A 17,280-nucleotide genomic window follows, 5' to 3' on the forward strand; every position below is an offset into this window, starting at 1 on the left:
GGAGAGTGGAGACTTCCGGATCATAAAGGTTTAAACAAGGGATCTAAACTGTTTGTCCAAGAATCCCTAATCATGGATTCAATCTCTAAACCGGTTTAAACAAGGGATCCAAACTGTTTGTCCAAGAATCCCTAATTATGGATTCAATCGCTAAACTTGAATCCTCTCCTGGTAGTATATAATCCTGGAACAACAAAAAGTAAATAGATCAGAAAGAATCAAAAAATTAATTAATTGAAAGAAAAAATGAAAACGGCAAGCAATTCACTGTTTTATTGCTACGTATTTAACAGTGCTTAGCATCTGTTTCATTTTGATGCGGTTGCAGCTCCGGCCTTAAAAAAAATGGATCTGGATCCGAGTCCGGATCCGGAAGCAGGTCCTGAACTTTTCAAGATTTACTAATATTTTCCCCTAAGATCCGGATCCTAAGCACAGCTATTAAATATAAAAAATTACAAATGATTTAAAAAATATGAATTAAATTTAAAAATGCCATCTTTAAAAATAAATCTTCTACCTGTTTATTCTGAATCGATGTTTGTGGATTATGTTGTACAAAGTTTGAGTCTCTTTTATAGATCTCTTCTTCTCCTTTTTCTAGTATTCTCTTATTTTCTCCTCTTTCTTCTTCTAACCGTCTTTTTTCCTCTACACCTCGCCTCAACAGCTGAGCAATTTGACCGTCCTCGTCATACGTCAGAAATCTAATCAAAAGGACTATTCTTGTCATTTTATTTACAAAGAAGGGAATGTCCAATTTACCAAGGTACCCTTTATGGGTGCTTTGTTATTTATCCTACAATAATTTGTAGTTTATGAGACACCCTGTAGTTTAAGGGACACCCTGTAGTTTATGGGACACCCTGTAGTTTAAGGGACAACCTGTAGTTTAAGGGGAACCCTGTAGTTTATAAGGCACTCTGTAATTTATGGGACACCCTTTAGTTTATGGGACAACCATTAGCTTATGGGACATCCTGAAGTTTATGGGACATCCTGTAATTTATGGGACATCCTGTAGGTTATGGGACAGCCTGTAGTTTATGGGACACCCTGTAGTTTGTGAGACAACCATTAGTTTATGGGATACCCTGTAGTTTATGTGACATCCTGTAGTTTATAGGACACCTTGTAGTTTATGAGACACCCTGTAATTTATGGGACAACATGTAGTTTATGGGACACCCTGTAGTTTATGGGACACACTGTAGTTTCAGGGATAACCTGTAGTTTATGGGACACCCTGTACTTTATGGGACACCAGGTAGTTTATGGGACACCCTGTAGTTTACGGGACACCCTGCAGTTTATGGGACACCCTGTAGTTTATGTGACAACCATTTCTTTATGGGACATCCTGAAGTTTATGGGACATTCTGTAGTTCATGGGAAACAATGGACACTCTTATAGCATAAAGGATATCTTGTAGTTTATGGGACACCATGTATTTTATTGGAAACCCTATATTCTATGGGATAATTTGTATTTTATGGGACACCCTGTAGTTTATATTTGTAGGACAAATGACAAAGACCCTTTAGACGTTAATCTCCCCAGTAAAGGTAAATACTATACGAAATAGTAATAATAAGAGTGATGTGAAAAATATTGTTTAATTCATATTATCCTCCATTGTTTCTGAAGCAGCATGCACTATGCAAATCCCTGTAATAAATATTCCCTGAGTACTATATCAGGGAAACCTAATACCTGATCTATATCCCTTCTAATAACTATTATCATCATTTTATGCATACTTCGTAATCAAATAAAAGATTCACTTTATCGTTAATTAACGTTGTAAATATATATGTCCTAGTTGGGTGCCCGCTACGCCGGTCACCCTATTTGACCTGTTACCTTATGTTTCAATAAATAGTTAGTTAAGTGTAAAACCTCGCGTTGAATAGACCTGGCTTAAACCCTAGGTAGAGAAGACAGAAATACAGTGCGTTTTCTGTAGTTAAGATTGATTCAGAAAGACTGGCATTTTGTGACATCTCTTTACTATAAAGAAAATTGAAAAAAAATATAAGAACAGATAATGAACAAATCATGCATTCTTGATCTGACAAAGCTTTTCAGGGTACTGTTGTGAATCGGACAAACCACTCGAGAAATGGAGAGTCACTCAAAATCAAGTCTGCATAGCGTGGCCCCTTCAAACAAAATTTGAAAATAAAGAATAGACTCGTTCTTCTAGTACTACTTCATAAAAAATATAAAATACAAGATGTCTCTAAAATTTTAATCAAATTTACATTTTTTTAAGATATCATGAATGCAATCTTTTTTTTTAATTCGAAGTTTTTGAAAATCCTTTACATTAAACAATAAAAAAATACAATTTCAAACAGAATTTTGTTTAAGGACGGAAATGAACATTTTATTTTAATGTAAAAAGATAAAAAAAAATCTGTTGAAAATTTAGGCTCTGACATAAAAAATTAAATGGTTTCCGAATCAGTTTTAAAAAAGTTTCAACAAAGAAAATACAAGGTTCAATAGGCACCATAACACATTTTAAGAAGATATTTAACGTCAAAAAACAAAACTGGTCCCTATTCCCCCCCCCCCGCACTCTGGCTTTGACCAAGGTCCATATCCATATCCACCCCAACCCTGGCACTATAAAGTATAAAACTTTTCAACTTTTTCAATAACCTTTTTCCCGGAAATTTATTTGCTGAATAATCAGAAATCTTTTCATTTAATATATTTAAAGGTTATTCAAGAATCTGCCAGCTTTGGTCAGTTTTAAACATAGTTATATTTCTTTAAAAAATGGAATAAAATATTTACATGTTTAATACTTATTAAGTTATTGAATTTAATAGATTTATGTTAATTGCTACCCGCATTTTCAATTTCCGTTCTATGCCTGAAGGGACTCTATTTATAGCCTGGCATACAGAAATCGTCGAATATATCTATACAACGAAGACGACTTAAGATTTACAATGTAACACTTAAAAGCTTATGTTCAAACAAGACTTTAAGGGTGCTAAATGCTAACTATTATTGTGATACAGACATATTCCTCTATAAATATCTTGTCACTCTGATAAATGTGTACATTCCCTTTAGATAAAGTTTTTTTTTCACCTACGTGGGCAGTCTCCCCGCTTCACATATAAATATTGTCCAAGTATATATCCCAGCAGGGTTCCACAAACAGTCTAGAATTATATAATATTCTCTATATATTCATCAGATAAAGATTTAAAGCAATGCTTAGGATCCATTTAATTTTGATGCGGACCAAGAAAAAATGGATCCAGATCCGGCTCCCGGTCATTTCTTTAAGATTTACTGAATTTTTTTTTACAAACAAAATTTTCAATTTTTTTGATTTATTTTTTCGCTTATTTTTTTGCTAAAACTTGATAAACCTTTCCGAGATCAGGAATTTTTTTATAATCTTTTTTTCAATAGTTTAGATTTGGATTTTGAGATATAAGTTTTTTTTCAGTTTTTGGTTGATATTTTGCCCTATGGATCCGCATTTTTTAGCGGATCCGGTTCAGGAAGCCAACATATTGCGGATCCTACGGATCCTAAGAACTGGTTTAAAGGATACCTTTGTGAATCGGGTATATTCTCTTTAAATTGAAGGTAACCTCACCAGGGGTGTACTCTTTCTTTAAAAATCACCCCCCCCCCCTCCTTAAAAATAATAGTTTTTTTCTCATCAAAAGTTAGGGACATTTTTTAAAGGATTTTGTTCGCTTAGTTCAGCGATAATAAATAATAAATAATTTTTAAGAAAATAACTGAATTTTTGGAGAAAATAAAAAAATGACTCACCTTAGGAACCCGTGGAAAGGAAGTAAAAATCCTACTCTCTTTAAGTAATCCTTGTTTGAGGGAATAATAAACCCCTCCTCCGGAGAGGGAGGAGAGAGGGAGGGAGTAACTATAGAACGCAACATCGTTACAATCCTCTATACATTCATTCATTCATTCATTCATTCATCATTCACTCATCATTCACCTATTCTTCCTTAAACTCATTCATCCTTTCACTCAGAGAGGACAGAATTTATATATTTTAAATCTTTTCTTAATGCTATCAGTCAGTTTACAGTGCGTGTACATTTTCTTGAAAAATAATTTCCCTCTCTTAGAAAATAATTTATTCACTGAAAATCAATTATCTTTACAGAGAAAAATGAATTTTAAAAAAGCATGAAAAAACTTGCCTTATATGTCCAATTTTTCGCGATAACCCCTCCCCCAAGTGATCGAAAGTCCTAAAATAAAATAAAATTGAATTTTTATTACCTCTAATGAACTCTAATGACCTCTAATGAACTCTTAATGACCTCCACAAATAAAAAAGCTTTCGCCTCTGGGTTTTATAATCATTCAGATGGGATGGCTAAGACAGGTTTAATTATAACAGTAATTACTAAAGAGGATTCATGTTCCTAAGAATTATATGAAAAAATTGTTCCATGAAATGAAATAATGAAGAAATGAGGTATTCAACGTTAAAGGTTAAAAGGATCTGTACAAACGTAATTTGAAGTGATTTTTCACTGTTAAAGAGACATGTCGGATCATAAAGGTACCATTATGCCTGATTAAGTATGAAATAGATATTTATGTTTTCGAAATCTATTTTTTTCCTTAGCGGGTTTTAAGCAAAATTAAATTGCGCCTTTCTAGCTTCAGCAACAATGGTAGAATTATCAGAAGTAAGTCACATAAAAATTATTTTCCACATAAAAGATCAGATTCAGATTTCAAGGGTACCGATGAAAATCGGGCAAACCCTCATTAGATGGAGGGTCACTTAAATTTTCGACATCAGTCCCTTTAATCTGTGGAGGGGGGTGATTAAAAGAGTACGTAGATTAGGATTTTATCAAACACCCTGGCTTACTGGACTATAAATCTGAATCTCTTTAAATGTCTGGATGACTAATGTCTGGATAGGTGTCTGGAAGGATGAATGTCTGGAGGATAAATGTCTGGAAGTCTGGAAGGATGAATGTCTGTAAGGATGAATGTCTGTAAGGATGAATGTCTGGAAGGATGAATGTCTGGATAACTAATATCTGTAAGGATGAATGTCTGGATAAATGAATTTCTGAATGACAAATTTTTGGATAAATGAATTTCTGGATAAATAATGTTTTGAAGGATGATTATGTGGATGACTAATGTATGAATGAATGAATGCCTAAAATCTGATGTTCCTTCTCCGACATCTGATCCACATTGATCTGCTCCAGGATATCCATAAACCTCTCCTCGTCCACAACCAGCTCAGTTTCCCGCTGCTGCCGGACATTCAGGGATATAGGACTCTCTGGGGCCTTAATATAACAAGGATATAGAACTCTCAGCTTAATATAACAAGGATATAGGACTCTCAGCTTAATATAACAATGATATATGACTCTCAGCTTAATATAACAAGGATATAGGACTCTCAGCTTAATATAACAAGGATATAGGACTCTCAGCTTGATATAACAAGGATATAGGACTCTCAGCTTAATATTACAAGCATATATGACTCTCAGGAGCCTCAATATAACAAGGATATAGAACTCACAGGAGCCTTAATATAACAAGGATATAGGATTCTCAGCTTAATATTACAAGCATATATGACTCTCAGGTGCCTTAATATAACAAGGATAAATGACAAATAGGCATTAAAATAACAATGATATAAGGATCTCATTGCCTGAATACCTACTTAAGGGAAATATGCATGCACTAACTTTAATATAAAAGTATATTGCGCTCTTACTGCCTGAATACCGTCTTAAGGAAAATATGCATGCACTAGCTTTAATTAAACAAGAATATGGGTATCTCACTGCCTGAATACCTACTTAAGGACAATATGCATACACTAGCTTTAATTAACCTAGGATATGGGACTCTCACTGCCTGAATACCTTCTTGAGGAATATATCCATACACTGATTACTGAGTATGAAGGAGAATTTGCCCAGGATGTATCCCATAGAACCGAACCCGAGCACTATAGGTAATCCACCAAACCTTAAAGGAATTGTTTACTGTCGTGATAGTTTAAATTAACATATTCTCAACATTTTGGAATTAGCAACAAAAAATTGTTCCCAAAAGTCAAGATTATTTTTTGTAAGAATTCCCATTTTATTTTCGTAGATTTCATTGCAAAATAAAAATCTTATCGGGTTAACAAAAAGATTTTTTAATCTAGAATGTTACGTCATACATAAAAATATTTTTTAAAGCTACGGAATCCACGAGAATCCGGGATTTCTGGCATTAAAGATATGAATATTTTGAGCGATAATTCAAAATTTTTTAAATGATGTAATTGAAAATCGAAATTGTGAATTATTTAGATGATCATTGATCATTACCTTGTTTTAGTTTTAATCTTTCTCGTCTGGAGAGCGAGCATTGCTAGAGACCCTGGAAGAGTTTTTTTAGTTCTAGACAGTGCTTAGGATCCATTTAATTTTGATGCGGATCCGGACCCTGGATCCGCACTGGAAAAAAATGGATCCGGATTTAGGTAATTTCTTTAAGATTTACTGAGTTTTTTTAACAGAAAATAATTTTCAAATTTTTTTGTCTTTTTTTTCGCTTATTTTTATCCTAAAACTTGATAAACCTTTCAGAAATGAGGAAATTTTTTATAATCTTTCTTTTTTCAAAAGTTCAAATTTGGGGTTTAGGATTAAAAAAGTTTTTTTTTGCAGTTTGGGGTTGATATTTTACCCCTTGGATCAGGATCTGGATCCAGGAAGCCAAAATCTTGCGGATCCAACGGATCCGGATCCTAAGCACTGGTTCTAGATATGTTACTTACTGATATTTTAAAATCATATGATCAACATGAAATCAAAGTTGATGTTCATTTCAATATACTTTAAGGGTTTATATTTTTTGAAAAGGCATTGAAAATTGAAACTCCAGATGTTAGGTAAGTTTGGACGGAGAGGCCAATTTTTTAAGGAGTTTATTTGAAACTGCATAAATGGGCAGAAAATCACTTTCTGTGTCATTGCGAATTTTGGTTAATTGCTGCCCCCTAATATCAGTCAATCAACGTTTGGAATCGTATTGGAAGGAATTCTATGAACCCCTGTTACCATCCTCTAGAATTTAGGCATTGATTCTAGATTATTAATTCTTAGATTATTAATTCCATTAGATCTAAATGTAAAAGGATACCTGTAAATAAGCCTCCAGGAAGAGATCTGTACCAGAATGCATTTTCAATACATTCTCGCATAGCCTGGACCTCCTAAACAAATAATAAAGCTAAAAGGGACTCTCCATTTTTAATATTTATACTAATAAAAAAGAACAGCTAGTATTAAATATATCAACAATCAAAATTAATTCAGCCATGTTTTTAACCGGTTTAATATTGTATTTGGCGGATTTGATGGTTTGAATTGGCGGTTACGAGATTTGTATTTTAATTTCAATTATGTAAACTGTGACTTTAACCTCATCCTCTTCTTTCTTCATGGTAATTATAATTGTTCAATCCTCTTTAAAACATAGTTTCTGAAAAGAAGAAAAAAACATTAGAGTCAACAAATAAATAATCATCTAGACAATTGGTTCGACGATTTATAAATACAAAAATTACTAGACATTCGACGATATATAAAATACAAAATATTGTTAAATATTCTATGTGCTAGGTTACAAAAATAAAATCACCGTCAGTTAATTCAATACAGGAGTTAAACCTTTTCTTCCCTTAGTCTCTTAGAAAAAAAATAAAAATAAGATTTTTTTCTCCTAAAACTTGTTAGTCTTTCAAAGACAATCGAACAAAAAAATATCTTTCGGTTTCGAGAATTAGAGGTACTCAATTTACATGATATCGTTTTTTTTAATCTTAAAGGGACTGTTAACAAAACATTAAGTTGGAATTAGCAATAACAGTTTTCTTAATTAATTGGCACAGTTTATACTAGGAAATCACAGGGAAACTCTTTTAAAGAAACATTGAAAAGAAGATAATAATAATTCATGATTTTATTTACAAAGTTTGTCTAGATCAACATTAAGGTTTTGCGAATACTTCCTTTATTGAAAAAAAATTTCTGGTTGAATTCACAAAATAGCTGAAATTGTTTTATTACTTTCAGCGCTTTTTTTGAGGGAAAAATGTGTTTTAATTGTTAATTTTTTAGGTAAATGTAATATTCAAGCTAAGATGGAGATGGAAAAACTTAACTACCTCGCCAATAAATCTTTAAAAAAAGTTCTTTCTACACTTAACAAATGTATTAAATACATTTTGACAAATAAATTCATTAATTATTGATTTCATATATTGTAATATTCTATGTATGGTATCGAAGAAACAAACGTTTTTACAAAAGAACAAATTGTATTCTTAAAATACACAAACATTATTATAAGCCTACGAATTGTATTCTTGACATACGGAAACGTTCAAACGAGATAACGAACTGATATTTGAAACACTAAAACGTTATTACAAGTGAACAAATTGTATTCCTGAAATACAGAAACGATATTTTATAATAAGAACTGTATTTTTAAAGTACAGAAATGTTATTTTAAGATATCAAATTGTATTTTAAAATACAAAACCTCATTGCTTTTTTACGATACGACACGTAATTTTAGATAACAAAATCACATAATGTATTCTTATAATACAGAAGCATTGTTCTAAGAAAACTTACCGTATCATTATCATAATACAGAAACGGTATATTAAGATTGACAGCGGTAAGTTTGTTTTAAACAATCTTGATTACAATTCATTTATGCCATGTATAAAATGATGTATAAATAAGCCAACACCTAAACATGGAATTCAAGCTGTAAGAATAGAAAAAAATGTTTTTTTGATTTTTATTTCTTAATTTCTCCGTCCTAAGATTGCCATCGGAGAACTTGTATTTTCCGTACTAAGATTGCCCCCTGAGAAATTATTTTCTCCGTACTAAGGTTGTCATCAAAGAAATTGTTTTCTTCGTACTAAGATTGCCACCGGAGAACTTGAATTCTCCGTACTAAGAATACCACCGTAGAACTTGTTTTCTCCGTACTAAGATTGCCCCCTGAAAACTTGTTTTCTCCGTCCTAAGATTACCCCCGAAGAACCTGTTTTCTCCATACTAAGATTTCCCCTTGAGAAATTGTTTTCTCCGTATTAAGATTACCCCCGGAGAACTTGTATTCTCCATACTAAGATTACCCCCGGAGAAATTTGTTTTCTTCGTCCTTAGATTATCCCCGAAGAACTTTTATTCTCCATACTAGATTACCCCCTGAGAAATTGGTTTCTCCGTCCTAAGGTTGTTAAATGAGAACTTGTTTTCTCCATACTATGATTGCCCCCGGAGAAACTCGTCGTAAGCTGCTTCCATCTCATCTCCCATCCCCGGATTATCCTCCCCAGTAGACCACTGAACCTCCCTAGAAAATATCATGTTGTAAACTATAGATTATTCAATTCTAATCAAACAGAAGACTATAATTAGGATTGATTTTCCTTACGATACTAAACAGATTTTATTAAAATAACAATTATCGTGACAAATGAAAAAAAATGTGCCAGAATTAAAAATCCTGTTTAGTGTTCAGTTACTGAATGAATGGATTATTTTAAATTCTCTAACACTCTCTTCAAAATTAATTAGTTTCTACCCCCCATGCATTGGAGGGAAAATCCCACCCCCTTTCCTCCAATCCCCATGAATTGGAGGAAAAATCCCCCCCCCTTCCCTCTAATCCCCATGCATAGGAGAAAAAATAGAAATATCCCACATGAAGATGAAAATAGCAGGATATAAAACAATATAATGAACACAGGGGGCGTAAGTTCCAAACCGTGCTTATGTTAAAAAATATCGAATTTATTAATTTCTAGGGGGTTTAATATTTAGATTTCTGTTATAAAAAAGTAGACTCAATTGTTCCAAATTAAAGTATGCAGACGTTTTTTTCATCTCGACTTGAATTTAAAAAAATAAACGCTAAAAAAAAGATAACTTAGCATATTTAGTTTAAACCTGACACTCAGTGTCTTTGCATATTTAGTCCAAACCTGACACTCAGTGACTCTGCACATTTAGTCCAAACCTGACACTCAGTGACTTTGCTCATTTAGTCCAAACCTGACACTCAGTGACTTTGCACATTTAGTCCAAACCTGACACTCAGTGACTTTGCACATTTAGTCCAAACCTGACACTCAGTGACTTTGCACATTTAGTCCAAACCTGACACTTAGTGACTTTGCAAATTTAGTCCAAACCTGACACTCAGTGACTTTTCACATTTAGTCCAAACCTGACACTTAGTGACTTTGCACATTTAGTCCAAACCTGACACTCAGTGACTTTGCACATTTAGTCCAAACCTGACACTCAGTGTCAGGTGTGGGCCAAATCACAGTTTGGAACTTGCGTTCCCTGGAATGAAGAAAAATTATTTTAGTAATAATTTATTACCCGAAATTGTCTTCGTCATTGAGCCCGTACTCTTGTAAGAAATCATATTCCTCCATGGTGAGAACCTAAAAGATTGAATATTTATTTTTTTCATCAAGAGCAATTTGGAGCAAAACATTTCCNAGTCTATGTTTGTGAGTAAATTGTGGATAGAAAGCTATAATACAGGTGTAGCTTGCCTCCCCCCCCCCTCCTTTGATAAAATAAAAACGAAAAAAAAGAATGTTTTCTTGGATATTTTTTGCAAACTGAGCTGAAAAATTTAGAATGGTTGATCTTTTGAGATCAATGTTTGATCTCCTCTTTTTATTAATCTCACGACTGATTTAATATTTAGTTTGTATCCTGGACAGTGTATACCAAAAGTTAATTGGAATATTTGGACAGCCAATCAGAAGCCGAGAAATCAATGAGAAAATTTTTATTATATGCAATCCAGCAGGGCTTTTACAAAAGAAAGATAAGATATGATATAGTTTATTGCTAAAATACACATACAAATTATAATTTTACAGGCAAAAAATCTGCAACTATTTTTATATTGTTTACTATATGGATGTAATTATAGCTCTGGTTATTTTATCCTGTTTACCTGACCGTCAGGTGCGTAGAAAACCGGTTCTAAATCTAGAGGACCAGGCAGATCAGACAACACCTAGAGTTAAAATTAATGAATAGTGAGAAGTAGCTGAACCTAGGTAAATGATCTCTGTGGCACTAAAACATAGTTGAACTAGGCCGATAAAGTTGAACTAGACCAATCTAGTTGAACTAGACCTATCTAGTTGAACTAGACCGATCTTCTTGAACTACTTCTTGTATAGTACATTATAAGAAAAATCGGGTGTACCTGGGCTGTGAAAAGGGGGGATTGCCTCCAGTATGCAGATCTAAGATTGACCAGGCGTACCTGGGCTGTGAAAAGGGGGGATTGCCTCCAGTATGCAGATCTAAGATTGACCAAGTGTACCTGGGCTGTGAAAAGGGAGGATTGCCTCCAGTTTTCAGATCTAAGATTGACCAGGTGTACCTGGGCTGTGGAAGGGGGGGAGTGCCCCCAGTTTTCAGATCTAAGATTGACCAGGTGTACCTGGGCTGTGGAAGGGGGGGAGTGCCCCCAGTTTTCAGATCTAAGATTGACCAGGTGTACCTGGGCTGTGGAAGGGGGGGAGTGCCCCCAGTTTTCAGATCTAAGATTGACCAGGTGTACCTGGGCTGTAGAAGGGGGGGAGTGCCCCCAGTTTTCAGATCTAAGATTGACCAGGTGTACCTGGGCTTTGGAAGGGAGGAGTGCCCCTAGTTTGCAGATCTAAGATTGACCAAGTGTACCTGGGCTGTGGAAGGGGGAGAGTGCCCCCAGTTTGCAGATCTAAGATTAACCAAGTGAAGTAGCATATCTCCTAGACCAGGTTCCAGTTCAGGATTACTGCTCAGCTCGACCAGGAATTTAAATGTTTTGTCTAAAAATTAATTTTTTTTATCAAAGTTTTCTTTTAAACCCTATTTTGTAGGAAATTTTTCATCATCAGTTTCTAGAAAATCAATAAATCTACAACAAGTTTTACAATTTTAATAATCTTACAATCTTAACAATTTTTAATTTGAATAACCTTGGAAAAATAATTTGTTGAGAAGTTTTGAATATTTGGCGAAAACTGAGCAAAACAAGTTTATTTTAAAATAACTTTTTCTACTATTTTTTTCCTTTATATTTAAATCTGTTAATTGTTTTTATTGTGTCTTATTATTACTAATTTACGTTATATGAATGAAAATAAAATAAAATGTGTCCGTATAAAAAGCAAAATTGCTATGATTCATCCTCGTTGAACTAATCAAAATAATGTCTTGAGTCAAACAGTCATCACCCTAATCCACAGCTTTATGGGTCTCTCGGTATATAATCAATTATAATCATTACCTATTATCGGCGTAGTACCGTTATTTCCTGGTTTAGATCTTTCCTCTTCTTCTAGAACACTTCCGCAACATTTCAAGGTTTGAACAATGCACTTAATATTCTCCTTGTCAGGATGAGTTCCCAATGTGATTATTAACTCCAGGATAGCATTTCCTAGAACCTGGACCCTCTGTACTACAGCACCCACCTAGATATATAGGATTATTATTAGATCTAGGATATTTCCTAGAACCTGGACCCTCTGTACTACAGCACCCACATAGATATAAAGGATTATTATTAGATCTAGGATAGCATTTCCTAGAACCTGGACCCTCTGTACTACAGCACACACCTAGATATAAAGGATTATTATTAGATCTAGGATATTTCCTAGAACCTGGACCCTCTGTACTACAGCACCCACACAGAAGATATTATGAATTATTATTAGATCTAGGATATTTCCTAGAACCTGAACCCTCTGTACTACAGCATTCACCTAGAAGATATTATGAATTATTTATTTCCTAGAACCTGAACCCTCTGTACTACAGCATTCACCTAGAAGATATTATGAATTATTATTAGATCTAGGATATTTCCTAGAACCTCGACCCTCTGTACTACAGCACCCACCTAGAAGATATTATGAATTATTATTAGATCTAGGATATTTCCTAGAACCTGGACCCTCTGTACTACAGCACCCACTCTTAAATAATGATAATTTATCAGGGATATTTATTTCCTTTTTAACATAGTTTCTCCTTGAAATGTAAGAAACGTGTTGTTTTTTTTCGTTAAAATTATGAAAATAAATAATAAAATCTTTTAAAATAGGGGTATGGGGCTAGTCAGCTTGTGTTTTATGTAGGGTTTCCATAGTAATGGAAAATCGTTGTGCGCTAATTCCGTCACAAATTTCTGTATTTTTGCGTTTTCTTACAAAGGAAAAAAAGCACAAACTTTCGCACTTTGAGAAAGACGCGGTGCAAATCAAGGTGCCCAAACAAAATGCGCAAATTGCGAGAATGATTTTGACGCAAATTCATTGCAAACTTTAGAGGGAGTGTTCGCGAAAAATAAAGGGGGTATAGGCTTAATGCGATAAAAAGCGCTTATTTTGTATAATATTTTTTTCTCTGCCACGTGGAATCATTCAGAACATCGAGAGTAGAGACATCTGGCGTACAAACTAATCGGCGATTTAAGTTCATTTTATAAATACAAATACAAAATATTATGAAATATCAACTATATACGAATGCATCGAAAAATAATCGATGACTAAAGGTTTAATATCTAAATGATATGTTTGATATTAAATTGATTTTTTTACGATCCAAATCTTGAATTGCAATTTTCTCAATTTGGGTGGATGCTGCGTTATTCGGTACAAGTCGTTTTTAACAATTTTCTCCTTATAGACGCAACAGATAGAAGTAAGATTAGAAGCGATCAAAAGCGCTTATTTATCGCCGTATGCCTATACCCCTTTTCATTTTTCACTCCCTTTAAGTGGAATTTATTTGCTCTACTTACGCTGAAAAACTGACGCAACCCCCCCCCCCCAAATGCGCCAAAGGAAAAAAATTGCCCAATTTCCTCTTTTTGCACATTTTTACGCGAAAAAATGCTTCCAACGGAAACCCTAGTTAAAGTTTCTTTTATTTTAAGGAGTAAAAATCAATTTTTGAGAGAGGGGGAGATGCATCAGTAGAAAAATAAATACCTTCTTATGTTAATTATGATTAATCTACCTGAATTTCTAGCTGCTGGAACAGTTCTGCAATGAATATTGTAAATCCGCGTAATCTGGTAGAATTTTCTGCTATCAGTTTATCCCGGAGTTTAAACTCACGATTACATCTACAATAGAATATAACATTGAAATAACAGAGTGAAGATTTGAAATGACATTTGTAACATTAGGTCGATTTTCTTTCTATGAAAATTGTACCATCACCTTAATTATTTTAGGTTTTCAGTTTCTTTATCATTAAGAAAAACACTGTTAAAAATGGCATTTATCCAAAACATTTGGCAACTTATGAAAAAAACATAATAATTATCAATTAAAGAACCCAGCATTAATTAAGGGTCAAATGTTGAGGCCAGATTAAATTAGTTTTCCGAAAGCTGCGGCTCAGATTTGACTTAAGATCACTTCAAGAGCATATGATTATGACATTTAAAGCATTTTATCCATTGAAAAATGACCATATGCTCTTTTTATCAATACTATTATTATGATTATAAACATTCAACCTTCAGTCAAAGTATCATGTTCTGTCGCAAAGTTACATTGAGCGCCATGATTATTATTAGGGTAATACATATGCAGCACAATGTTAATCTAAACCCCAATAAAATATTGATGTTTCAAAAACGAAAATTAACTTACTTCTGCATTAGAATCTGTCTAAGGGTGGCTCCCTCAATAATCATGGTTAGATGGAGAGAGAGATAATCACATAATCTGAAATAATTATACTGTTAGCAGTGCATTTTATTTTGATGCAGATCAGCCCGGGAAAAAAATGGATCCGGCTCCAGGTCATAAACATTTTAGTTTAAGATTTACCGATTTTTGACAAAAGAAGCTTTTTAAACAGTTCAGACTTGGGTTTTGAGAGCAACATTTTTTTACAGTTTTTTTTACAGTGGGTCGACTTTTATAGCGAAAAGTTAGTTTCCCGATAAAAAGCGTCTAAATGCGGATAAACGGCGGGAGTAACTATGCTAGTTATATATATATATATTTCTATTCACCTTGCTCCAGTATATCTGAAGTAACTATGCTAGTTATATATATTTCTATTCACCTTGCTCCAGTATATCTGAAGTAACTATGCTAGTTATATATATTCATATTCACCTTGCTCCAGTATATCTGAAGTAACTATGCTAGTTATATATATTCCTATTCACCTTGCTCCAGTATATCTGAAGTAACTATGCTAGTTATATATATTTCTATTCACCTTGCTCCAGTATATCTGAAGTTAGGTTCATTGATTCCATTTTCAAGAATCACCTCAGCCAAAGTCTCCATTGTAGAATATTCTAAACATTTATTTAATTACAATTTTCTTGGTAAAAAGGACTGTTTTTTATTGAGCATTGATTAATAAAGATTAAAAAAAAAGTTTTTTAAAAAAATATTAAAAAACAGGGGTTGAGAAAATAAAACCTTCACTTGTTTTATGCTTTTTGTTCAAAAATATTACATTTTTCTTATTTTCTCAATTTTTAAAAACGTTTTCTTTTCTTAAAATCCTTTTATGACTTTTTATCTCTAAGGGACTATCGTTGTAATTTCAAAAGACCCGAAATATAAATCGGATAATGCCCAATTCACAACGGTACCCTTGAAACCTTTATCTAGTCAATAGTGTGGAATATAACGTCGTTTCCTCATTTGAAAAGTTTTAAAGGAAGCTACATGGATTTCTTATTCATTTAAAGATAACTGTTGTAAATCGGAGAGTCTCTTGAAATAACAAAATCAGTCCCTTTAAGAACACATTAAAGTTACCTTTTATAACAAGGTTTAAATCCTGCGTTAATTGTCGAGCAATACTGTCAAATCTTCCAGGTTCAAGGGTTAGCTGGTACATAGCTTCGTACAGTATAGAGACAGCAGGACCATGCTTCTGTACATAAATATAGGTTGGTACATAGCTTCGTAGATTATTAAAACGACAGGACCATGTTTCTGTACATACATATAGGTTGGTGAATAGCTTCGTAGATTATTGGAACGACAGGACCATGCTTCTGTACATAAATGAAGATTGGTACATAGTGGGAATTTGTCGAAGAAGGAAGGGGTATCATTAAAAAAATATATTTTCAGGGAATTCTAGTATCCGTCAGGGTCTGAACACCTCCTTGAAATCATAGATGTCACTGCTATAGTGGAGGGTTGAACCCCTTATTTTATCAAGAATAATATTTCTGGTAATTTTTATCCAAAAAAAAGATAAAAAAAATAAAACTGAACCTCTTCCTCTTGGATTGGGATGATCTCCTCCTCCTGATAAGGAAAGAAAGCGTCGGCGGCCACACTCAATCCAAACTTTGGAACAAATTCAGATGCGTTCACATTGAAGTTTCCGTCGTCGGATTGAATATTGATCTGGTTGAGGCGCTCTGCAACATCGTCGGCGGAGGTTTCGGAAACGGCAGGCGGATCCTCCGGTTCAGCCGGAGGAGGCGGAGACGCAGCAAACATCGGTCGTCTAAAAAAATATTTTTAAATAGTTTTCTTTAAAAAACTATATTTGAATGTACCTTAGTTCTTTCTTAGTTGTCGGACCACCGAATGGGGCTCCACGGCCACCTCTTCCTCGTCCACTTTTAATTGGATCGTCCATGTCTTATCTAGGTTTAAATCAATAGTTTTGAAACGTCTAATAAAAACTCAAATTTCAAAAACATTCAGTTATGTCAATTTAATCAATTACTTAGCATTGCTACGGTAAAAATAAAATTCTTGAAATGTGATAAGCGGAATGATTTCGTCATAGAGAACGATTTTTTGACCCCCCACCCTCTTATCATTTTTGTACATAACAACTTATTTTCATTTTTCAGCAAAAATATTTTTTTTTTTAAAATTTCTGGGCCGAGCGCTGCGACTAGAACAGGCTAGGGGGCCAAGCTCCACCACATGATCAATTATATCCATGTGTATTCCATGTACAATATTGATAGGAGAGGGAGGGAGGGCCTAGGGGGGAGTCCAAAAATCGTTCTCTAGGAAATTTTGTTAACAATTTCAAGCGTTTCAGTAAATAAAAAGGATTCAAGTTTCAGTAGATAAAAAGGAATAGATTCAGTAGATAAAAAGGATAAGATTCAGTAGATAAAAAGGATAAGATTCAGTAGATAAAAAGGAT

General features: G+C 33.8%; 2 protein-coding genes across 3 annotated transcripts; both read right to left on the bottom strand.

Moving 5' to 3' along the window:
* Positions 1 to 29: 29 nt before the first annotated feature.
* Positions 30 to 7,550, bottom strand: LOC111712401 (uncharacterized). Its single transcript, XM_023486995.1, has 9 exons — positions 7,478 to 7,550; positions 7,196 to 7,268; positions 6,379 to 6,430; positions 5,923 to 6,028; positions 5,193 to 5,328; positions 3,812 to 3,948; positions 3,110 to 3,183; positions 521 to 707; positions 30 to 184 (listed from the first exon to the last, which is right to left on the bottom strand). The coding sequence occupies exons 1-9, from the start codon at positions 7,496 to 7,498 to the stop codon at positions 86 to 88; spliced, it is 885 nt and encodes a 294-aa protein (XP_023342763.1). The 5' UTR covers positions 7,499 to 7,550; the 3' UTR covers positions 30 to 85.
* LOC111712400 (polyadenylate-binding protein-interacting protein 1-like) lies at positions 7,535 to 16,762 on the bottom strand. 2 transcript variants are annotated; one of them, XM_023486994.1, is made up of 12 exons: positions 16,673 to 16,762; positions 16,383 to 16,620; positions 15,915 to 16,032; positions 15,361 to 15,442; positions 14,781 to 14,855; positions 14,137 to 14,245; positions 12,395 to 12,581; positions 11,803 to 11,933; positions 11,066 to 11,128; positions 10,474 to 10,538; positions 8,603 to 9,436; positions 7,535 to 8,472 (listed from the first exon to the last, which is right to left on the bottom strand). In XM_023486994.1, exons 1-11 carry the CDS (start codon positions 16,753 to 16,755, stop codon positions 9,346 to 9,348), a joined length of 1,242 nt encoding a protein of 413 aa, XP_023342762.1. In that variant the 5' UTR covers positions 16,756 to 16,762; the 3' UTR covers positions 7,535 to 8,472; positions 8,603 to 9,345. The 2 variants fall into 2 exon arrangements, with proteins under 2 accessions (XP_023342762.1, XP_023342761.1); XM_023486993.1 differs by having other exon boundaries at positions 7,535 to 8,506.
* Positions 16,763 to 17,280: the final 518 nt, after the last annotated feature.

Source organism: Eurytemora carolleeae, unplaced genomic scaffold (genome assembly GCF_000591075.1).
Source record: "Eurytemora carolleeae unplaced genomic scaffold, Eaff_2.0 scaffold1267, whole genome shotgun sequence".
Lineage (NCBI taxonomy): Eukaryota > Metazoa > Arthropoda > Copepoda > Calanoida > Temoridae > Eurytemora > Eurytemora carolleeae.